Source organism: Lepidochelys olivacea, assembly GCF_965140295.1.
Source record: "Lepidochelys olivacea isolate rLepOli2 genome assembly, chromosome: 12".
Classification (NCBI taxonomy): domain Eukaryota; kingdom Metazoa; phylum Chordata; order Testudines; family Cheloniidae; genus Lepidochelys; species Lepidochelys olivacea.
The window spans coordinates 39965155-39988747 of record NC_140422.1 but is presented as its reverse complement, the minus strand read 5'-3'; the positions used below and the strand labels follow the sequence as shown (position 1 = coordinate 39988747).

The 23593-nt window shown below is 55.6% G+C and overlaps 1 protein-coding gene across 3 annotated transcripts; it reads right to left on the bottom strand.

The window, feature by feature from the left end:
• Positions 1–160: 160 nt before the first annotated feature.
• Positions 161–11647, bottom strand: CDK10 (cyclin dependent kinase 10). 3 transcript variants are annotated; one of them, XM_084644856.1, is made up of 14 exons: positions 11519–11647; positions 5588–5660; positions 5153–5224; positions 4854–4956; positions 4548–4629; positions 3864–3931; positions 3580–3632; positions 3385–3454; positions 3184–3243; positions 2781–2904; positions 2566–2705; positions 1897–1949; positions 1696–1817; positions 161–803 (listed from the first exon to the last, which is right to left on the bottom strand). In XM_084644856.1, exons 1-13 carry the CDS (start codon positions 11612–11614, stop codon positions 1714–1716), a joined length of 1098 nt encoding a protein of 365 aa, XP_084500982.1. In that variant the 5' UTR covers positions 11615–11647; the 3' UTR covers positions 161–803; positions 1696–1713. The 3 variants fall into 3 exon arrangements, with proteins under 3 accessions (XP_084500982.1, XP_084500981.1, XP_084500983.1); XM_084644855.1 differs by having other exon boundaries at positions 2566–2904; XM_084644857.1 differs by lacking the exon at positions 5588–5660 and having other exon boundaries at positions 11519–11616.
• Positions 11648–23593: the final 11946 nt, after the last annotated feature.

Here is a 23593-nt window from a genome sequence, read left to right as displayed (position 1 = left end):
CCCGCCCTGGGCAGGGTTAGGTGACGGGAGAGCTGTGACGCCCCGAGGGCTCTGGCTGGGAGATGCCACGCAAAGGGCAGCCATTCTTGCCTTGCACTGGCTCGGCTGCCTGGGGTAAAGAAGCTAGCTGGCCCAGAGAGCAGCTCTGCCGGACTATCCCTTACAGCTGACACTGGCATGATATTTTATTGCAGGCAGGATCACATGAACCCCCATGAGGAATAAAGAACGAAGGGACTTTTCTATCAACAGTGAGCTGGGCAAGGCCTGCAGCTTGTAACAAACCCAGCAGCCATTCAGGGTTGGCCAGCACGTCTTGCCCCTGGCTGCCCACCTAGGGGTCAAGGCAAACACTGCAGGGCTGGAGGTTCCTTTCAGCCCATAGGAATGTGTTTACACATTGCCCTTTCCTTGGAGCTTCTGCCTGGTAGAAGGATCCAACCCGAGGGGCTGGTGATGGGCCAGGCGCCATGAAGGATGCAACTGGCACTGGGTGGAGAGGGATGCAGGATAGATAAGAAGTTTGCCCTGACTGCTCTCTTTGTGCAAAGGTGATAGAACAATCCACAACCCTTGAGTGTATCTCCAGCAGCTGCATTTGAGTAGAAGTTTGGGGTACCGTCCTCCTAGCCAGCACTGAACCCTCCAGCAGGAGGCACCCTGAGAATATCGACAGGTCAAGAGGAGCTTGTACTGCGTCTGCCTTGGGTCCTATAGCAGCTGGTTACAAATCCTCCTTCAGCTCCCAGAGCCTTCTCATCGTCTGCTTTGGATGGTCCCTTTATCCGCATCTTTATCCAAACCTTACCCAGAAGAACACAAGTTGAGGATTTATCCACGTGGGAGTAGCTAATCACACAGACTGGCTGAGGCTGTTACCACTGTGGAGCCCACCAGCTTCTTGGGAGTGGGGTGGGAACTTTGGGTCCTCTGAAGCATGGCCTGAGCCCTGTGGGGCACGGGAGAACCACAAGCTGCCTTGGAGGCAGCAGAGCTGGGCCTGGGCTGGGAGTGCTGCAGGCCACACACTCACTCAGGCAGGGACAAGCAACCCAATGCATGGCACCACGTGCAGCCTCTGGGAATGAGAGTCTGCACATAAAAACTCACTCACTCGTGGGACTGAAGAGGCCCATAGGAGGGAGCAGGCGCCCTCTTGGGCGAGAGCAGCACGTTGACAGGGAGGTCCGTTTCCCCACTCACAGGTGGGGCTGTGCCTCTCCCAGGTGGGCCAGTACACCAAGGCTCCTCTCCTGACAAGTAACTGGGAAAACTGGCTCCCAGTCTGCACTCCCAACATGAGCTAGGCTCCCGTCTTTTGCAAGCAGTTGAACCTGAGAATCCTGGGGCAGAAAGTGAAGTGGGGCAGCCCATTAGTGCTTTGGCCTCCAGGCACCTGTGGTTCTGTCCAGTCCCCATCACAACCCCCTGCCAGCTGTGAACGTCTCAACTCAGGAGAGGCCCAAGGGCTGGAATAGCAGGTAGTGCTCTTGGTGAGGAGCATCAGCAGGGCAGCGTGGGAGGCTGCAGGTCAGGGCTGAGGCACTGGCGGAGCTGGGGCAGGGGCTTCTGCCCTGCACTCTCCTAAGCACTCAGTTCATCCTGAATTGAGAGGCTTATGCCTCCCCTGTTGTGTTGCAGTAGGGCTGGGTCACTGCTGGTCCGATTCCAGGGGAGAGAGAAGATAGTTCTTACCCGGCAGAACGTGCAGCCTCAGGGCTTGCTGCGCTTGCCCTGGCTCTCTGCCCCGGCGCTGACGGGAGCAGCTCGCTTGTTGCGGTGGTGGGGGAAGGTGGGCATGAGCTCCGGTTCACAGGCTGGGGAGAAGGGGAGAGGAAATGAGTTTCAGGAAGGGCTGAGTCCCGCAGGCCCCAACAGCACAGTGGAGTCACTTACGCAAGGGCTTTTCTTTGAAGTAGGAACTCTCCAGACAGTCTCCCGCTGTCGCCCTGGGGAGGCAAATGCAGGTTAAAGGAAAAGTCCATCGTCCCCCGCAAACACTCCCGCTGCTTCTTCAGGAAACTTTTGTATAAAAGCGAGACCTTCCTTGCGCCTGAGCAGCTCAGCAAGGCTGTGACCATGCTGCTGCGTTCACTTCCTGTCCAGAGGGACAATGCGCAGTACATCCCAAGCTGGGCTCCTGCTGCCGAATCCCGCAGGCCCTGCCTGCCAACAGCATCTGGCTGGGGCAGTGCAATCCTGTCCTAGAACGGTCAGACACCGCCCCAGGCTTAGGGTAAAGGGGGCAGCAATGCCTGGGGGCATGGGGATCAGCCCAGGGAGCAAGGCAGCACTGCAGAAACTGGCACTGCTCCTTAGGCCCAGCTGGTTTGCGTGATCTGCTCTATCCTCAGGGGAGGAGCCGATTACAATGTAAATGAGCCCCCAGCTCGGGATTGCCCAGTGCTTCCTGGGAGCTGACAGCTCCCCCACACACTGCAGCCGTTTACACTGGAGGGGAACAGCCCTGCCTGGCAGAAGCCACCCACCATCCACCGAGAAGCCTGGGCCCCACATCACACTGGCAGTTCCATGGCCTGAACTGGGCTGCAGATGGCTCTTTACCTCTTCTTGGGGTCATACATGAAGAGGAAGTTGAGCAGGCGAAGCCCAGCCTCCGACAGCCATGGGAACTTGTGCTTGAGGTTGTTGTAAGGCTGCTTCCGCAGGGTGTACTGGCTCACCAGGGACAGCTTGGAAAAGCCCTGCGGGGACAGGGAGACACAAGTAAGGGTCAGGGAAGAGTGTGGCAGGGTGGGCGATGCAAAGCGAGCACTTACTGGCCAGATGTTTTCATTGGGTGTCCCCAGCAGCTGCACTATCAGGTCAATCTGGTGAATCTCCGAGCTGCCTGGGAGTAACGGCTTGTGGGCCAGCAATTCCGCGAGGATACATCCCACTGCCCTGGGGAGGGAACAGGCCTCCTAGGTTAGTAGGAATCAGGCACATGAATCTCTTGGATCAGACTCCTCCTCCTTTGCCCCCAGCAGCAGATACCTCCTGTTGCTATCGACCCATCTTGGCTTTGGTTCAGTAGGAGATCTTTATACAGATGTGCACATTGCTTCCTGAAGTACCAAGTTGTTGCCCTGACCCCAATCCGTCCCTGGCTGTCCCCCAGGTACTTCTGCAAATTGCAAATTCCTGGCAAGAGCGTTACTCTCCAATACGAGATCCCCTTACCACATATCTACGCCCGTGGTCTGGGTCGTCGTTCCCAGCAGCAGCTCTGGGGCCCGGTACCTGTGCAACGGAATGAATGCAGGAATTACCAATCGGTGGAGCTCCCAAAACTTGTCCCAGATTGACTGCATGGCTGACCCACAGCCTCTGAGGGGGTCCATGATAGGGTGACTCACTCAGGACTAAGCAGAGCCTACTCACCAGAGAGTGACGACTTTAGGGGTCATTGGTTTTAGTGGCACACCGTGAGCACGAGCCAGCCCAAAATCCGCTGCAAGAGAGGACAGATTCAAGGTCAAAAAGCAGGCCAGCTACTGCCCTTGCCTCTGCATTGCAAAATGAGAAAACTGGAAGCATCTCTGGAGCTGTGTTAGCAAACGTGACAGGGGAGCTTACCTATCTTCACGCAGCCTTTATCAGTCATGAGCAGATTAGACACTTTCAGATCCCTGCCATCAGAAAGAAGCCAGTTACTGATGGTTGTGTTAGGGGCAATGCTTCACCTAGGGCCATTCCATGCTGCCCAAAGTACCTGCTGCTCTAAGAGGGTCTCCCTCTGTTCCACTGAGAGCCAAGAAAACAGCCCAAGTGGCACAGCTGGCTCCCAATGCCCAGTCCATTACCTAGTGGCCCTCCCATACAAGCCCTTTACCCACAGTGCCTTTCACTCTGCCCCTTACCTATGGATGATGAAGTTCTCATGAAGATACTGAAGGCCCTTGAGTACTTGTAAGATGATACACTTCACCTGCGAGTGGTGGGAGACAGGATTAGCAAGACAGCATCACATTAGTACTTAACATGTATCTGCATTGGTTCCTACCCTGTCCCCATCACTCTAGTATCTCAGTGCCTTCCAGTCGTGCATTAAGCAATCTGACTAACAGCTGCTGACAGCTTATGCCCTGGTTCATTTTATGCAGAAGCTCAAGGTCAATGCAAAGCCGTGCACCCTAGTTTGGAGCCCAAGACCCAAAACATTGTAACAAAGGGGTGTTCTAACTGCAGTGATGCTTACAAGATTTAATGCAGGCAGCAGGCAGTGCCCCATATCACAGAGGGCCAAGGGGGTTAGATTATTTTACCCTATGCCAAACAGGGGAAAGAGGTCATCAAGTTATGATGAAATCAGATCATGTGACCTGATGACTGACAGCCAATTTACAGACTGGCATCTGTCTTCCAGTGCCCACCACCAGCTCCACCAACACTATCGACGCAGGCTGCCTCAATGCTCTGGGCTGGAATCTGCATCCTTGGCTGCAAGTTGAGCAGAATATGCTGGTAGCCTGCTTGCACTGGCGAGAGCCACAGCTCCCTCTTACAGGTAGGAGTGGTAATGCACCCGCACAATCCACCTGTACCTGAGCCTCAGAAAAGGGCGTCTGCATGTTCTCAAGAAGGCTGGCGAGATCCTGTTCACAGTAACCCATCACCAGGAAAATACTGCAGGAGACACATACCACAGTCAGTCACCTCACCGCAGTTCTACTGTGTGACCACCCCCACCTCAGTGCGCACGCTCCATCGCCACCAGGGGTCATCCAACTACCATTCCTGCCAAGAGCAGGGACAGTACTGACACATGGCATATAGGGGTGGGAGAGACAGGACCCACCACCTCCTCTGAAGGGACAGCAGGTGCAGGGCCAGTACTGTGGGACTATTACCTCTCCAGATGGTTCCCCACAACAACCTCCTTCAACTCCACGATATTGGGGTGCCGAAGCTTCAGAAGCAGGGTGATCTCCCGCAGGCTGCTGATGGGGATTCCTGCAGAGTGGTTGTTGAGTCACGCATTAGAACTCCCCCTCCAGTTCCCCGGCCTGACTCGAGGCTCTGATGTGGTTGTGCAGGGCTAACCACATTTCTGAATAAGTGTTTTAAGAGAGCCCTCGCCATCCCTAAAAGTTCAGCTTTACCCCAGAGCTTCCTAGGAACAGCAACTCCCCTTCTCCTCTCCCCTTACCATCTTTCTCCTTGTCCATCCGCACCTTCTTTAGTGCCACAATCTCATCCGTCTGGGTATCTCGAGCACGGTCTGAAACAGTAACACACACCATGTGGTCAGTACCTGGAAGCCAAGTCTCACAGCAAAGTCAATGCCTGATCCACCACTGACACCAGTCATCAAGTGAACCGTTAACCATCACCTCTCAACACTGGGAGGTAAACAGTGAAAGCCCCTTTCCCCCCCCCCAAACTGATGTGCTCATCACTGGGGAACAGACCAGATCCTGGAAGATGGGCTTCAGCCTGTGCTGGGGCTGCCCTTACGCCGAGGGACCTGTGCCACTGAGTATTTTCCACTGTCTTGGGTCGTGAGGAGTTGCTGTCAGCACCCCCTACTGCAGGAAGCAAACCAGCTCCCGCTGCTGAAGCCTGCAGCACACATAACACTTACACACGATGCCATAGGTCCCTTCCCCAATTCGATTCAGCTTCTCAAACTCCTTCACACTCCGACACCTTCCCAGCTGAAAACAGAGAGCCATATCACAGACCAGCCAGCACCCTCGCCAGAGCTGTCTTGGGGACAGTGTTCAATGATTAGGGCTTATGATTTTCATTGTGAAGTTAGTTTTAAATGGAGCCCTCCAGAAGCTGGAATATGTCATTGCTGCTAGACTGATACACAGCTATATATCACCAGCATGAAACCAAGACAGATGTGAGTTATGTTGCTTAATGCACAGCTGGAAGGCGCTTAGCTACTAGGGTGATGAGCATGGTCTAACAACTGTAGCAGCAGTTCTCAAACTGTGGGTCAGCACCTCCTTAAATGGGTCACCAGGGCTAACGTTAGCCTTGCTGGGGCCCAGGGCTGAAACCTAAGCCCTGGGCGGCAGGGCTCAGGCTTGGGCTTCAGCCCAGGGCTCAGGTTACAGGCCCTCCCACCTGGGGCTGAAGTCTGTGGGCTTTGACTTTGGCCCCCCTCTGGCCTAGGTGGGCTCAAGCTTTGGTCCCCCCCCCCCCCGGGGCAGTGTAGTAATTTTTCTTGTCAGAAGGCAGGCGTGGTGCAATGGAGTTTGAGAACCCCTGCACTATAGGGTAGAACAGCTATATGACAGCATTTCAGCCTTTGGACAGCAAATGTAAGAGCTTCAGAAAGGCTCAGGGCATCATGCTATAAGCAAAGAGTTAGTGTAATGCTTATGGGATTATTACTGTTTGGACACTATTCTAGCTAACGCTTCACAAAGCAACCTGCTGTTGATTTGCTTTGTGAAATGGGGCGAGAGCAATGGCGCCCCTCGCCAGCTATCACTGGGCTGTGCCCAACATCTGGCCAGATTCCCAACTCTGTGTTTGCAAACACGTCTGTCATTTCCACGCCACGTTACCGCCACTGCGCGTGCAAACGTGGGAACTGAATTTGCGAGCCGACGTCAGCCTGTCGATCGGCACCATCACCACCGCGCTTTCCACAGCCTGGGGGTCTGCAGACGCAAAGCGCACTCCAGCAGCCTGGGCGTGTGGTGGGGAGGGCAGGTCCACCTGTCTGCACATCCAGGACCTGGCCTTGGCTTTCCCATGGCCGGACCCCAGCAGGACTCGCTGGACCCTACCCTGGGCTCTGGATTGGAGGCATTCCCCCCCACTCTTCCCCCACGCACCCCTCCCTCCTTCCCTGCACCCCCAGTCACCCCGCCCCACCTTTCCCCCCCAGTCACCCTACCCCTCCTTCCCCCAGTCACCCCTCCCTCCATTCCCCTCAACCCCAGTCACCCCGTCCCTCCCTCCTTCCCCCAGTCACCCCTCCCTCCTTCCCTGCACCCCCAGTCACCCCACCCCTCCCTCCTTCCCCCGGTCACCCCTCCCTCCTTCCCTGCAACCCCAGTCACCCCGCCCCTCCCTCCTTCCCCCAGTCACCCCTCCCTCCTTCCCTGCACCCCCAGTCACCCCGCCCCACCTTTCCCCCAAGTCACCCCGCCCCTCCCTCCTTCCCCGCAACCCCAGTCACCCCGCCCCACCTTCCCCCCCAGTCACCCCGCCCCTCCCTCCTTCCCCCGGTCACCCCTCCCTCCTTCCCTGCAACCCCAGTCACCCCACCCTTCCCCCCCAGTCACCTGCCCCTCCCTCCTTTCCCCAGTCACCCCTCCCTCCTTCCCTGCACCCCCAGTCACCCCGCCCCACCTTTCCCCCCAGTCACCCCGCCCCTCCCTCCTTCCCTGCAACCCCAGTCACCCCGCCCCACCTTTCCCCCCCAGTCACCCCGCCCCTCCCTCCTTCCCCCGGTCACCCCTCCCTCCTTCCCCGCAACCCCAGTCACCCCACCCCACCTTTCCTCCCAGTCACCCCGCCCCTCCCTCCTTCCCCCGGTCACCCCTCCCTCCTTCCCTGCAACCCCAGTCACCCCACCCCACCTTTCCCCCCCAGTCACCCCGCCCCTCCCTCCTTCCCCCAGTCACCCCTCCCTCCTTCCCTGCACCCCCAGTCACCCCGCCCCACCTTTCCCCCCAGTCACCCCGCCCCTCCCTCCTTCCCCGCAACCCCAGTCACCCCGCCCCACCTTCCCCCCCAGTCACCCCACCCCTCCCTCCTTCCCCCGGTCACCCCTCCCTCCTTCCCCGCAACCCCAGTCACCCCGCCCCACCTTTCCCCCCAGTCACCCCGCCCCTCCCTCCTTCCCCGCAACCCCAGTCACCCCACCCCACCTTTCCCCCCAGTCACCCCGCCCCTCCCTCCTTCCCCGCAACCCCAGTCACCCCACCCCACCTTTCCTCCCAGTCACCCCGCCCCTCCCTCCTTCCCCCGGTCACCCCTCCCTCCTTCCCTGCAACCCCAGTCACCCCGCCCCTCCCTCCTTCCCCGCAACCCCAGTCACCCCGCCCCACCTTCCCCCCCAGTCACCCCGCCCCTCCCTCCTTCCCCCGGTCACCCCTCCCTCCTTCCCTGCAACCCCAGTCACCCCACCCTTCCCCCCCAGTCACCTGCCCCTCCCTCCTTTCCCCAGTCACCCCTCCCTCCTTCCCTGCACCCCCAGTCACCCCGCCCCACCTTTCCCCCCAGTCACCCCGCCCCTCCCTCCTTCCCTGCAACCCCAGTCACCCCGCCCCACCTTTCCCCCCCAGTCACCCCGCCCCTCCCTCCTTCCCCCGGTCACCCCTCCCTCCTTCCCCGCAACCCCAGTCACCCCACCCCACCTTTCCTCCCAGTCACCCCGCCCCTCCCTCCTTCCCCCGGTCACCCCTCCCTCCTTCCCTGCAACCCCAGTCACCCCACCCCACCTTTCCCCCCCAGTCACCCCGCCCCTCCCTCCTTCCCCCAGTCACCCCTCCCTCCTTCCCTGCACCCCCAGTCACCCCGCCCCACCTTTCCCCCCAGTCACCCCGCCCCTCCCTCCTTCCCCGCAACCCCAGTCACCCCGCCCCACCTTCCCCCCCAGTCACCCCACCCCTCCCTCCTTCCCCCGGTCACCCCTCCCTCCTTCCCCGCAACCCCAGTCACCCCGCCCCTCCCTCCTTCCCCGCAACCCCAGTCACCCCGCCCCACCTTTCCCCCCAGTCACCCCGCCCCTCCCTCCTTCCCCGCAACCCCAGTCACCCCACCCCACCTTTCCCCCCAGTCACCCCGCCCCTCCCTCCTTCCCCGCAACCCCAGTCACCCCACCCCACCCCACCTTTCCTCCCAGTCACCCCGCCCCTCCCTCCTTCCCCCAGTCACCCCTCCCTCCTTCCCCGCAACCCCAGTCACCCCGCCCCTCCCTCCTTCCCCGCAACCCCAGTCACCCCGCCCCACCTTCCCCCCCAGTCACCCCGCCCCTCCCTCCTTCCCCCGGTCACCCCTCCCTCCTTCCCTGCAACCCCAGTCACCCCACCCTTCCCCCCCAGTCACCTGCCCCTCCCTCCTTTCCCCAGTCACCCCTCCCTCCTTCCCTGCACCCCCAGTCACCCCGCCCCACCTTTCCCCCCAGTCACCCCGCCCCTCCCTCCTTCCCTGCAACCCCAGTCACCCCGCCCCACCTTTCCCCCCCAGTCACCCCGCCCCTCCCTCCTTCCCCCGGTCACCCCTCCCTCCTTCCCCGCAACCCCAGTCACCCCACCCCACCTTTCCTCCCAGTCACCCCGCCCCTCCCTCCTTCCCCCGGTCACCCCTCCCTCCTTCCCTGCAACCCCAGTCACCCCACCCCACCTTTCCCCCCCAGTCACCCCGCCCCTCCCTCCTTCCCCCAGTCACCCCTCCCTCCTTCCCTGCACCCCCAGTCACCCCGCCCCACCTTTCCCCCCAGTCACCCCGCCCCTCCCTCCTTCCCCGCAACCCCAGTCACCCCGCCCCACCCTCCTTCCCCGCAACCCCAGTCACCCCGCCCCACCTTTCCCCCCAGTCACCCCGCCCCTCCCTCCTTCCCCGCAACCCCAGTCACCCCGCCCCACCTTTCCCCCCAGTCACCCCGCCCCTCCCTCCTTCCCCGCAACCCCAGTCACCCCACCCCACCTTTCCCCCCAGTCACCCCGCCCCTCCCTCCTTCCCCGCAACCCCAGTCACCCCGCCCCACCTTTCCCCCCAGTCACCCCGCCCCTCCCTCCTTCCCCGCAACCCCAGTCACCCCGCCCCACCCTCCTTCCCCGCAACCCCAGTCACCCCGCCCCACCTTTCCCCCCAGTCACCCTGCCCCTCCCTCCTTCCCCGCAACCCCAGTCACCCCACCCCACCTTTCCCCCCAGTCACCCCGCCCCTCCCTCCTTCCCCGCAACCCCAGTCACCCCGCCCCACCCTCCTTCCCCGCAACCCCAGTCACCCCGCCCCACCTTTCCCCCCAGTCACCCCGCCCCTCCCTCCTTCCCCGCAACCCCAGTCACCCCACCCCACCTTTCCTCCCAGTCACCCCGCCCCTCCCTCCTTCCCCCGGTCACCCCTCCCTCCTTCCCTGCAACCCCAGTCACCCCACCCCACCTTTCCCCCCCAGTCACCCCGCCCCTCCCTCCTTCCCCCAGTCACCCCTCCCTCCTTCCCTGCACCCCCAGTCACCCCGCCCCACCTTTCCCCCCAGTCACCCCGCCCCTCCCTCCTTCCCCGCAACCCCAGTCACCCCGCCCCACCCTCCTTCCCCGCAACCCCAGTCACCCCGCCCCACCTTTCCCCCCAGTCACCCCGCCCCTCCCTCCTTCCCCGCAACCCCAGTCACCCCGCCCCACCTTTCCCCCCAGTCACCCCGCCCCTCCCTCCTTCCCCGCAACCCCAGTCACCCCACCCCACCTTTCCCCCCAGTCACCCCGCCCCTCCCTCCTTCCCCGCAACCCCAGTCACCCCACCCCACCTTTCCCCCAGTCACCCCGCCCCTCCCTCCTTCCCCGCAACCCCAGTCACCCCGCCCCACCTTTCCCCCCAGTCACCCCGCCCCTCCCTCCTTCCCCGCAACCCCAGTCACCCCGCCCCACCCTCCTTCCCCGCAACCCCAGTCACCCCGCCCCACCTTTCCCCCCAGTCACCCCGCCCCTCCCTCCTTCCCCGCAACCCCAGTCACCCCACCCCACCTTTCCCCCCAGTCACCCCGCCCCTCCCTCCTTCCCCGCAACCCCAGTCACCCCGCCCCACCCTCCTTCCCCGCAACCCCAGTCACCCCGCCCCACCTTTCCCCCCAGTCACCCCGCCCCTCCCTCCTTCCCCGCAACCCCAGTCACCCCACCCCACCTTTCCTCCCAGTCACCCCGCCCCTCCCTCCTTCCCCCGGTCACCCCTCCCTCCTTCCCTGCAACCCCAGTCACCCCACCCCACCTTTCCCCCCCAGTCACCCCGCCCCTCCCTCCTTCCCCGCAACCCCAGTCACCCCGCCCCTCCCTCCTTCCCCGCAACCCCAGTCACCCCGCCCCTCCCTCCTTCCCCGCAACCCCAGTCACCCCACCCCACCTTTCCCCCCAGTCACCCCGCCCCTCCCTCCTTCCCCGCAACCCCAGTCACCCCGCCCCACCCTCCTTCCCCGCAACCCCAGTCACCCCGCCCCACCTTTCCCCCCAGTCACCCCGCCCCTCCCTCCTTCCCCGCAACCCCAGTCACCCCACCCCACCTTTCCCCCCAGTCACCCCGCCCCTCCCTCCTTCCCCGCAACCCCAGTCACCCCACCCCACCTTTCCTCCCAGTCACCCCGCCCCTCCCTCCTTCCCCCGGTCACCCCTCCCTCCTTCCCTGCAACCCCAGTCACCCCACCCCACCTTTCCCCCCAGTCACCCCGCCCCTCCCTCCTTCCCCCGGTCACCCCTCCCTCCTACCCTGCACCCCCGGTCACCCCGCCCCACCTTTCCCCCCAGTCACCCCGCCCCTCCCTCCTTCCCCCCCGGCTCCATAGGGGGCGCTGCCGTAACCCTTTCCCGCTCGGACTCGGCACCCCGCTCACCCTGTCCCCAGGGGGCACCGGGAAGAAGCCCCCACCGCGCAGGCGCTTCAGTCGCAGCACTTCTGGCTCCTGCCCGGGGCAAGCGTCCTCCGCCATGATCCCCGCACCCGGGGGGTGGAGCCTCGCGCTTCACCACGGCGCATGTGCACAACCCCTTCCCTCCTCCTCGCGCAGGCGCGGTACGTGACTTAGCCCACCCTGCCCTCAGCGTCTCTAGCGACCGTTGCTATGCAGGGCCTGCTGGCTACGGGCCGACCGGGGGGCTGCCGGGGAGGAGCAGCGGCGGGGAGGGGGCTGCGGGGGGGGAGGGGGCTCGGAGTGGGGAGCGCCCCCGTGAGCGGGGGGGAGGGGGCTGCGGGGGGGGAGCGCCCCCGTGAGCGGGGGGGAGGGGGCTGCGGGTGGGGAGCGCCCTCCGTGAGCGGGGGGGGAGGGGGCTGCGGGGGGGGAGCGCCCCCGTGAGCGGGGGGCTGCGGGTGGGGAGCGCCCCCGTGAGCGGGGGGGGAGGGGGCTGCGGGTGGGGAGCGCCCCCGTGAGCCGGGGGGGAGGGCGCTGCGGGTGGGGAGCGCCCCCGTGAGCGGGGGGGGGAGGGGGCTGCGGGTGGGGAGCGCCCCCGTGAGCGGGGGGGGAGGGGGCTGCGGGTGGGGAGCGCCCCCGTGAGCGGGGGGGGAGGGGGCTGCGGGTGGGGAGCGCCCCCGTGAGCGGGGGGGAGGGGGCTGCGGGTGGGGAGCGCCCCCGTGAGCGGGGGGGGGAGGGGGCTGCGGGTGGGGAGCGCCCCCGTGAGCGGGGGGGGAGGGGGCTGCGGGTGGGGAGCGCCCCCGTGAGCGGGGGGGAGGGCGCTGCGGGTGGGGAGCGCCCCCGTGAGCGGGGGGGAGGGCGCTGCGGGTGGGGAGCGCCCCCGTGAGCGGGGGGGGGAGGGGGCTGCGGGTGGGGAGCGCCCCCGTGAGCGGGGGGGAGGGGGCTGCGGGTGGGGAGCGCCCCCGTGAGCGGGGGGGGGAGGGGGCTGTGGGTGGGGAGCGCCCCCGTGAGCGGGGGGGGAGGGCGCTGTGGGTGGGGAGCGCCCCCGTGAGCGGGGGGGAGGGGGCTGCGGGTGGGGAGCGCCCCCGTGAGCGGGGGGGGGAGGGGGCTGTGGGTGGGGAGCGCCCCCGTGAGCGGGGGGGGGAGGGGGCTGTGGGTGGGGAGCGCCCCCGTGAGCGGGGGGGGAGGGCGCTGTGGGTGGGGAGCGCCCCCGTGAGCGGGGGGGAGGGCGCTGTGGGTGGGGAGCGCCCCCGTGAGCGGGGCGGGGGGGCTCGGGGTGGGGAGCGCCTCGGCAGGCCAGGTGAGCGGCGTGGAGGGGGCCCCGGGGAGCGAGTTGCCACCTGCCCAGGTTTTCCCAGGATTGCCCCTTGTTTGAAGCCACTGTCTTGGATGATGTGGTTCTGATGTGCTGATTTTTACACCTCACAGGTGGCACCCCCAGTGTCCCGAGAGGGCCCACGTTGCTGTGTTGTCCATGGAGAGGTCGGGATCCAGGAGGGGATGTTCCATCCTGATCTCTCTGGTTTCAGTTCCCTCTGGGTGTGCTGCAGTCCCTGGGGGCTGGGGGCTTGGGCCAGGAAGAAGCGTAGCTTGCTGGAGCTGCCCTCTCACAAGGGGCAGACCTCCGCACTGAACATGATGGACAGTTGTGAGCTGCTTCGTGTCATGCTGTTTGGGATGGCGCTCAGAGGGCGTGGTGATGAGCATGTTAGAAATACCTAGAGAGGATCTGGCCTCAGGCAAGGGGCAGAAGACCAGCCGACTGTGTAAGGATCTGGCCACAACTCATTTTTTTTTGAAGCAGAGAAAACAACGATGCTCTTGCTCTTTTCAAAAATTCCAGATTTGGAGGGTTCAGGTTGCTTGGGAGCTCTGAGTAATAGAGAGGGAAAGGAGGTGGCCAGCTTGCCTAGCAGTGCATGTACCACAGACAACTCCCACCTCAGCAATAACACACAATTAACCAGATGCTACTTTGTGGTTTTTTTCATTTCGTTCAGTCAGAATTTGTTGTAAGGCAATGCTGATAATATACAGTGCAGTGAAACCTGCTCTACCTACTAATCATGATGGCTCTATTTAGTGGCTGGACATATTACAGCTGACAATGTTTGAAAGCTGTCTGTTGGAGAGAGGAATAGGGTAGACATTTTAACGCCATTGGCATTTCATTGGAGGGATTGGAAATCTGATAGGATTGTCTCTCTGTTAGGGACAGTTGGCAGGTAAGAAATCTCCGAGGCCCGGTAAAAGTTGCGATCAGCATCATGTTCACCTGCGTTATTTAATGAGGACATCTGTGTGTCATGAGGCAGAAGTTGGACCAGTAATGTCAGAAGCAATTTAGATATTTGGAAAATGAAAACACTTTCGACAGCCATGGTGGAATGGACAAATACTAAAAGCTAAGATCAAAGGCCCAGATTCACAAAGGTGTTTCAGCTCTTAACTTCCAATGAGTTCAATGATTTTAAATGCAGAGCATGTCAAATTTAAATCTGTCTGGAGTTGGGAGATGTGAGCTCCATTCCTGGCTCTGCTGTGGAATTCCTGAGTAACCTGCTTCAGTTTCCTCAGTTGTAAAATGGGGATAATGATACCAACCTACCTCCCAAGAGTACTATATGTCTTAAATTAATTTATATTTGTGAAGCACATTGATATCCTTGAATGGAAGTTTCTATAGTAGTGCAAAGTAGACTCATTATTAAATGCCTGACCATACTCACCAGCAGCACTGAATTCATATTAATACATTTTTAAAACTGAGTAGGATAGCCTTGCAAAATTCTAGCCTAGGGAGGAGCGGAAAGGTCCTCAGGTGAGGCAAATTATTTTTTTAACAGGTAAGTAAAATGTCCTTAGTTTTGTCATTATCATCCTCTTGATACAGATGAGCGAATAGATTTTGTGATGACCAGAGATGCAGAGATTCTGAACACTAGGTTAGATGTTCACAAAAAGAAAAGGAGTACTTGTGGCACCTTAGAGACTAACCAATTTATTTGAGCATGAGCTTTCGTGAGCTACAGCTGCTGTAGCTCACGAAAGCTCATGCTCAAATAAATTGGTTAGTCTCTAAGGTGCCACAAGTACTCCTTTTCTTTTTGCGAATACAGACTAACACGGCTGTTACTCTGAAACCTGTCATTAGGTTAGATGTTGATAGATGTTTTGGCTGCATGTGTGTGTTCCCTCTTTGTGCAGCCCCAGCCCTGCGCAGATAGCTGGCATGGGAGACCTCTAGCAAACTGCCCAACGACCACAAGATCCATTAAGGAACGAAGGCACCAAGCCAGGTTTGTTGTCGACAGAACATGGTATTAGTATCCTGCAGACTCTACCAAACCATTAACACATGTATGCCCATTACAATGGACCAGCTCAGTGAACGGTGGACCTCTCCATTCCTTCCTAGGCTAGACAAAGATAATCCCTCTGAGATACATCTTTATACTCCAAAACAAACAAATTAGTACTGCCCCTCTGACATAATAGTTACCGCCCCCTGATGTTATTAGTTATCACCCATCACCTTGTACATGTTGGTTGGATCAAAACTTCTCTATTACGTATGGTCATCCTGACTTTATCTTTTAGGAGGGGTCAGTGTGTTCCTGTTATCCTTGGGGGATGTTTTTGTACCATCCTTGATATCGGGATGTTCTGGTACCACTTGATTCAGGATTATGTTTGCGTGAGTACTCTGTGACTAGCACATTTTAGGAATGGGTATTTCTGCAATATCAGCCCTGTTCTTTCCAGATTCTGTGAGCAGGTCCTGCCTCATACCAAGCCTCTGATACAAGGGCTTATGTCTCAGCCTCTCTTACTACATAGGGTATCCTGATGGGAAAGGGAGAGTTTATAAAACAATATTTGTTGGAAAATCAGCTTTCAGTACCAAGCAGCACTTCTTGGCAAATATTTGCTTAAACCTAAAATTGATCCATAATGAGGGGTTTAGGTATGTGCCTTAAAACACACATTTCACCTGCTTTTTACAAATAAATATTTTATAACTGAGGAGTCTCATAAAAATCTCACACTCTGTGGTTCTGGCGCCAAGTTAGCAGATTACAGCTTTTACATAAAAGGTGAACTGAAAGGCTTTTTACCTGCCAAAACCTGAGCTTGAGGTTCTTCTGTGTTTTCGTGGCTACAGCTGATAACATCACTAATATCCAAAGAGTAGCGAGTATTTTCATTTTAGGTGCTTAAAATGTCATCAGTTATTGCTGGGGTAGCTCAGAGCCCTAAGCTTGGATCTTGGAATCTAAATGAAGGAAGAAATGATTTTCTGATGGTCTGTTTGTCATGTAACAATTGGGTCTGAAATCTTTAGGCTACCTGGAATAACAAGGTTCAGACCCCAGCAGCAGGATCATCTCAGCCCTTCTCCTTCTGAGGTCTGGTAGATTAAAAGAGTTCAGTGCAGGATCCTCAAAACCAAGGTCCCATCTACTCTGCGGAGACATTAAAGACTGCTTGAGCCACTTCACATAAAGATGGGTCCTGGCCCAAAATTCCCCTCCCTCAGTGTTCTGCTGCCCTCCACTCCAAAGGTGGCCACATTTCCAGGGTGCTGCACATACATGCTGTGGGATCGTTTGGGGTGAAGATCGTTTGCCATGGTGATTTATCTGTCATGTGTCTGCCCACACATGTATTCTGTTACTGACTTGCACACTTAAGCCATTGATTACATATATTTATTTTGAAGCAAGCTTTTCAGTTCACCTTTAAATGTAGCTATTTCCTGCCCTTCTCCAGATGTCATATAGAGCTGAGGAAAGTGAGACCATGGAAGAGCTGGTTGTGTCAGATTCCTGTTTAATGGTTGTGGGGTCCAGGGTTGTATACTGGCCCTGTGTGGTGGCATTCATCACATCCTGGTGTCTTTGTATTGTTGCTATGAGCAATAGCTACTCTCCAGAGCCAGAGCTCATGCTGCTTCTTTTCTGACTTTGTAAGCCGCTATGGTGCTGGGTTTTGTGTGCACATTGTATGAACCGCTGTCAGCTATATCCCTGATGGTTTTTGACTCAGGGAGTACTCGACTGAAGTACTCGACATTTCATCATCCAAGGGACCAGTGACAACAATTTTGGGGATAACCCTTTTCTTCATCAGTTTATCCAGTGTCTCTACAGGAAAGGGATAGAGAAAGAAAACCAAGCCTTGTATAAAGGACTGAATTCTCTCTTGCTTGCTGCATTTTTACATTGGAGTATAAACACAGGGGGAAACCCATATGCCCACTTGTGAGGAGACGTGATTGTACTTTATAGGGGCATGCATCTAGCAATCAGGTAAATAATTTATCCAGACAAACATCCAGGCTTCAGCAGATCTTCATCCAATATAGACAGAGAGGCATATGGGTCTGGGAGATGGCATCTCCTCTAATGGGCTTTTACTGAACTAAGAGTTCAGAGAACCTTGTACTAGTGACGAGAGGACACAGGGAGAGTCAGGTACAGGTACGCAGGAAACACTTCCAGTGGTGGTGGCACAGGTGGGTTCAGGCAAAGTGAGCACAGGTGCCATTCTAACCTGGGGTCCCCTTTCCCCTCTCCTTCCACCCAAGCATCACAAGTCTGACCTGTGGCACCCATGAATAGTCTGGGCCTCTGATGAGCACAGGTCACCAGTACAAACTGCATGGCCCTTTTAAGAGGACTGAGGGTGGGACCTACCAAACAGGTTTCTTTCCGATTCAGTCCAGGATTTGAACCCATCTCTAGGAATAATGGATTATGCTGTATAATCCAGGGCAGCAGACTAGGAGACAGGACATCTTTGCCACTGACCTGATGTATGAGTTTGGGCAAGGCCCTGCCCCTCGCTGTGTCTGTAAAAGGGGAGTAGTAATACCCTCCCCTGTAAAGTGCAGTGAGATCTGTGAGTGAAAAGCATTGTGAGGGCTCTGTATTCTTGTTCTATAATCCACTGAGCCAGTATCAGCCTCTTCTGATAAGACTAGAAACTATATGTATCAACTGGGGAGAGCTGAGTGCTGAAAAAGCATGTAATTCAGTGATTATTACTAGCCAGTAACGAGACGTCCTTTCTCTGGGGAGGAGAGTTGCAGTGAGCCTGGGAACGAGAGGAAATGCACAGAGGTGTGGCTTCGGTGAATGCGATATTGCTAGTAATCCGCCTTCTCCAAATGGCCACAACTGCCAACCAGAGCGGCCCGGTCACTGCTACTCACCCTCCTGCCTCTGAACTTTCCTATGAGCCACGTTTGCGATAGCAAGAAAGAAAACAGCTGCAGCCCAAACACCCAGTGTTCTATGGGGAGGACAAAGAGCGGGAAGCCTCGGGGAAAGATGCCAGTAGCTCATGCAAACTTGGATAAAGAGCCAGCGTGACGTAACCTTTGACTGGAACGGACCCTCTTGAATGAACAGGTCTTGGGAAGGGGAAGAGGACATGATTCAATTAACCACTGAACGATACTGGACGCTACCATCACCTCCACCTCGTTGGTGTCTATAGAGTCGCTAGCTTCCCCAGAGCTCCTGGATGTCCAGCAGTCATTTTCCGACCCAGTGTGTCTTCTGAGTGGATTTAGAACATCTGGCCTGAGACCTGTTTTACCCCACAAATTTACAATAGGGGCAGTGTGGTGTGATCCGGGATCTGGGCCCATTTTACACCATTTGTGCCTTTTATGGCCTATTAAAAACCACATATTAAAAGGGAACATCGCTGTTGAGTAGCTTAGGTCTAAAGAAAACTTGACCTGGTTTAAAACTGTCATCATCCAGTGAGGAGCATCCATGAGCCAAGCACATGCCTTGCGTGACTCCCCTGAGGTCAGTTTTGTTCTGTGGTTTGAATGCCCTGCTGTATGTCCCCTACCTTGTCCGTAAGAACTGTCAGTGGACATCTGACCTCGCTGCAGTTTCTTTGTTGGTTTAGAAACAGAAGCTTTAGAGAGATTGCTGTGGTCCCATGAAGAACTCTGCTGTTTCTCAGATTGCTCCTGTTTTTTTGGCTGTTTGGACTCCCTGTACTTGTTACGAACTATGCTCTGCTGGACATCAGCTGCAAGAAGAATTTGGGATGCAAAGGAAAGAGAGAAAGAGAGCCCTCTTCAGTTGTTTAATGCTGTGGCACAGTATGCTAGCAGCCCTGGCCTTAGCCCCAGTCTGCTCCTCCTTGTTTATAGTCATCGTCTTTTAAAATACAGCTCTTGGAGATGTGAGAATGTTTACTGTTTATAGGGTCACTCATCATTACTTGGCTGTTGGATCAGCTAGAGAGAACAGGGCCCAGCATGAATTCCTGGAAGTGTCTGGTCTCTCTCTCTTTGTGCCTCTTTTCTTTTTGGGGAAAACTGAAGCCTTGACACTGCAGGAGGAAAATGCTTGCTCTCCTCGTTGCATACACACTTTGGGGATATGTTGGGGCTATGGATATGAGGCAGATAGGCACAGAGCTGTGGAAATGGTGGGCACCCCACATATAGTATTTCTTGTCCCTGGGCAATCAATTTATATTAATTGCTTTTCATAGATTTATGAATTACAAGGCAGGCTGAAGGGACTGTTGTTATAATCTAGTCTGATGTCCTGCATAACACGGGCCCTAGAACGGCCCTGAATTAATTCCTGCTTCAAGGCCAGCAGTTGAGCTTGAACCAGAACAGATCTTTTAGAAAAACATCCAATCTTGATTTAAAAGTGTCCCGTGATGGTGAAACCATGACAACCCTTGGTACATTGTTCCAATGGTTAATTACCCTCACTGTTAAAAATTTGCACCTTATTTCCAGTCTGAATTTGTCTAGCTTCAATTTCCAATCACTGGAGCTTGTTACAGCTTTGTCTGTTCGATTGAAGAGCTTTCTATTATAAACTTTTTTTCCCCCAGGTAGGTACTTATAGACTGGGATCAAGTCACGCCTTCACCTTCTCTTTGTTAAGCTCAATAGAAAGAGCTCCTTGAGTCTGTCACTATCAGACAGGTTTTCCAATCCTTTAATCGTTCCCATGGCTTGTCTGTGAACCTTTCCACTGTATCAACCTCCTTTTTCAATTGTGGATACCAGAACCAGACGCAGCGTCCCAGCAGTGGTCGCACCAGTGCCAAATACAGAGATAATATACTCTCTCTGCTCCTACTTAGTATTCCTCTGCTTATACATCCAAGGATTGCGTTAGCCCTTTTGGCTACAGCACCACATTGGATCTCATGTTCAGGTGATTACCCACCTGACCATGGGCGGCGGGTCGCATAGGCGGGGGGAGGCTGTGCCTCCCCAAACAGCCAGGCATGGCCCCGCTCCCTGCTTACCACTGCTCCCTGTGTGCAGCTCCAGTCCCCAGTGCTCCAGCTGGGGCTGGGGAGGCTGGGGCCGCATGCCACTCCCCTTCCTGGTGCTCGGGGGAGGGCATTCTGGGGGCTGCGGCCTCCCACCCTCCCATGCTCCGATGCTTGGGGAGGTCTGCAGCTGTTTGCCTTCCTGGCACTCTTGGGCTGGGGACATTCTGGGGTGTTCTGGGTGCTGTGGCTGCCCGCCCTCCCATGCTCCGGAGCCGGGGACGGGCACTATGGCCACCTACCCTCCTGCGCTATGGAGCTGGGACGGCTGGAGCTGCACGTCGCCGACCCTCCCAGCACTCTGGGTTTGGGAGGGCTGCAGCCACACAGCGCCCGCCTTCCTGGCACTCCAGGGATGTGGGGGCTTTTGGGGCTGGGATGCTAGCCTTGGGCGGGACTGGGCCGATGGCCATGGTGGAGGGGGCTCTGGGCTCCAGCGGAGGGGGCAGAAGAGGCGGGGCCTTGGGTGGAAGGGGCGGGGTTGGAGGCTAGCTTCTCGCAGCCAGCGGTTCACGTGCTGCCCATGCACCTGACCCCCAAGTCTTTTTCAGAGTCACTGCACTGCTTCCCAGGAGGGAGTCCCCCATCCTGTAAGTGTGGCCGACGTTCTGTATTCCTAGATGTTTGACCTTTTGTGTGTCTGTACTGAAACACATTGTTTGCTTGCGCCCAGGTTTCTAGGACATCTAGAGCACGCTGTATCAGTGACCTGCCCTCCTCCTTATTTACCATTCCCTCAGTCTTTATCAGTGGTGATTTTATGTTTTCTCCCAGGTCATTGATAAAAATGTTAAATTGCACAGGTCCAAGAACTGGTCCTTGTGAGACCTCACTAGGAACTCACCCATTCCATGATGATTCTTTGTTTACAATTAGATTTTGAAAACTACCAGCCAGTTTTTAATCCAGGTAATGTCCACCATGTTGATGTTGTATCATTCTAATTTCTTAATCAAAATATCATGTGGTATCACATCAAATGCCTTTCAGAAGTCTACATATATTACATCACACTATTACCTTTATCAACCAAACTTGTAATCTCATCAAAAATCCCTATCAAGTTAGTTTGACAAGATGTATTTTCAATAAATCCATATTGATTGACACTAATTGCATTACCCTTCTTTAATTCTTTATTAATCAAGTCTAGCATCATTCCGTTATTTTGCCTGGGATCAATATCAGGCTGACATGTCTATAATTACCCAGGTCATCTTGTTTGTTCTTTATAAATATTGGCACAACATTAGCTTTCTTCCAGTCCTCTGGAAGTTCCGCAGTGTGCCAAGACTTACTGAAAATCAATACTACCTATCCAGACTGCTCCTCATCCAGCTTTTTAAAAACTCTTGGGTGCAAGTTATCTAGACCTGCTGATTTAAAAATGAATGACTTTGGTTGCTGCTGTTTAGCATCCTCCTGAGTTACTGCTGGAATGAAAAGTATTTCACCATCATCAGATGATATGACTACTTCACCTGGGCTTTTTTACAAATACAGAACAGAAATATTTCTTGAGCTTTTCTGCTCTTTTTTTTTGCATTATTACAGTTCAACCATCTCCATCTAGTAATGGACCAGTACCATTGTTAGGATTCCTTTTGTTCCTAATACACTTAAAAACTACTTTTTGTCCTTAACTCTCCTGGTTATAGACTTCTCTTGTGTCCTTTTGCTTCTCCTATCAACCTTCTTATCTATATTTATTTCTATCAACTTCCTCTCTTTCCATTTGTTATGTATATAATTTTTATAGCGGCTTTCACTTACCCCCTAAGCCAGGTTGGCTTTTTAACCAATGTAGTCTTCTGTCTTGATTGTGGCTTTGGGGGCATCTAGCAATATATTCTTAAATAGTTCCCAATTATCATTCCCATTTCTCTGTTTAAAATTCTTTCTCCCAGCTGATCTGGCTCATAATTCTTTTCAACTTCATGAAATTGTATATGTGTGTGTGTATAAAGGTAGATACACACAGTTTTTATTGGTTTGGACTTTAGGTGATTATTCTGTTTTCATAAAACAAATATAAAGAACCCAATAATGTTTAGTTCTATGGTCAGTTCCTCTTTATTTGTCAAGATGACATTTTCTCAAGTTGGATGCAATATTTTCAAAACAAATGTTTCAGAAAAAACAAAATCTGTGTCAACAGCCCAGCCCTCCTGAGCAACCCACAACTGCAAACCACAGGTCAGAGCACAACCATTGCAAGCAACGCTGTAACGACAAATGAAGGCACACAAAAAGGCAGGGTATGACATTAATGGATCAGAGGTATGGGGACACCCCCCCATTCTGACATGCAGCCCAGGTTTGGAGGATAAAAGTCCAACCAAGGTTCTACATCTTTTATTGCTTGGACAGACTGGGAATGCTGAACTAGTAGCAATAAAGGGCTCCCTTGGGAAGTGCTCTGAGATCTCTGAGTGAAAAGCATTATGTGAGAGCTTAGTATTACTATTATATAATCCGCTGATCCAGGATCTATGCACTTTGATAAGACCAGAAACTATATGTATCAATTGGAGAGAGCTCAGGTGGGGGCTGAAAAAGCATGTAATTCAGTGATTATTACCAGCCAGTAAATGAAAAGTCTTTTCTCTGGGGAGGAGAGTTGCAGTGAGTCTAGGGATGACAGGAAGTGCCCAAAGATGTGGCTTAGGTAGATCAGTAATGTTGCCAGTAAGTCATCTTCTCCCAGTGGCCACAACTGCCAGCTGGGTGGGCCCAGTACTTGCCCTCCCTCCCTTGAACTTTCCTACAAGCCACATTTGTGATAGCAAGTAAGAAACCAGCTGCAGCCCAAACACACAATGTTCTGGGGGATGACAAAGATTGGGAAGCCCCAGGAAAAAGATGCTTAGAAATGGCCAGTAGCCTACATAGCTGTGGATGAAAAGCCAGGGTGACAAAGCCTTTGACTGGAAAAGGGCGTGCTCTTGAAGGAGGACGTTCTGGGAAAGGGAGGAAGACATGGTTCAATTAACCACTGAACAATACTGGATGGTACCATCATCTCCTCCTGCGTGGTGTCTATAGAGTCACTAGCTTCCCCAGGGTTCCTGGATGTCCAGCAGTCATTTTCTGACTCAGTGTGTCTTCTGAGTGGATTTAGAACATCTGGCCTGAGACCTGTTTTACCCAGCTATCTTCTAAGGGGACAAAAAGTTGAGATCTGGGTCTACTTCACACGGTCTGTGGCCTGTTATGGCCCATTAAAAATCACATATTAAAAGGGAACATTGCTGTTGAGTAGCTTAGGCCTAAAAAGTGACCTGGGTTAAAACTGGTGTAATTACTGAGGATCATCCCTGGTACCTTAATGGGCCACGCACATCCCTGGTGTGACTCCCCTGAGGTCAGTTTTGTTCTGTGGTTTGAGTGCCCTGCTGTTTGTCCCCTACCTTGTCTGTAAGAACTGCCAGTAGACATCTGACTTTGCTGCAGTTTCTTTGTTGATATAGAAACAGAGGCTTGACCAGGTCTGCTGTGCTCCTGTGAAGGTGCTGAACTTTGCTGTTTCTGAGATGGCTCCTGGGTATTTGGCTGTCTGGACTCCCTGCTCTGGTTACCAACTAAACTGTGCTGGACTTCAGCTGCAAGAATTTGGGATGCAAAGAAAAGAGAAACATTGATAACCCTTGTCAGTTGTTTAGTGCTGGACACAGAACATTAGTAGCCCATTGCCACAGTCTGCTCCCACTTGTTTTTATACATGGC

Bases quoted from the DNA above. Each gene is read 5' to 3' on its own strand.
- CDK10 (XM_084644855.1), bottom strand. From the start codon at position 11,614: ATGGCGGAGGACGCTTGCCCCGGGCAGGAGCCAGAAGTGCTGCGACTG. The intron at 4,957-5,152 runs GTAAGGGGAGAG...ACCACTCTGCAG, and splicing joins GATGGACAAGGAGAAAGATG to GAATCCCCATCAGCAGCCTG. The intron at 2,905-3,183 runs GTAAGGGGATCT...TTCCCTCCCCAG, and splicing joins ACCACGGGCGTAGATATGTG to GGCAGTGGGATGTATCCTCG.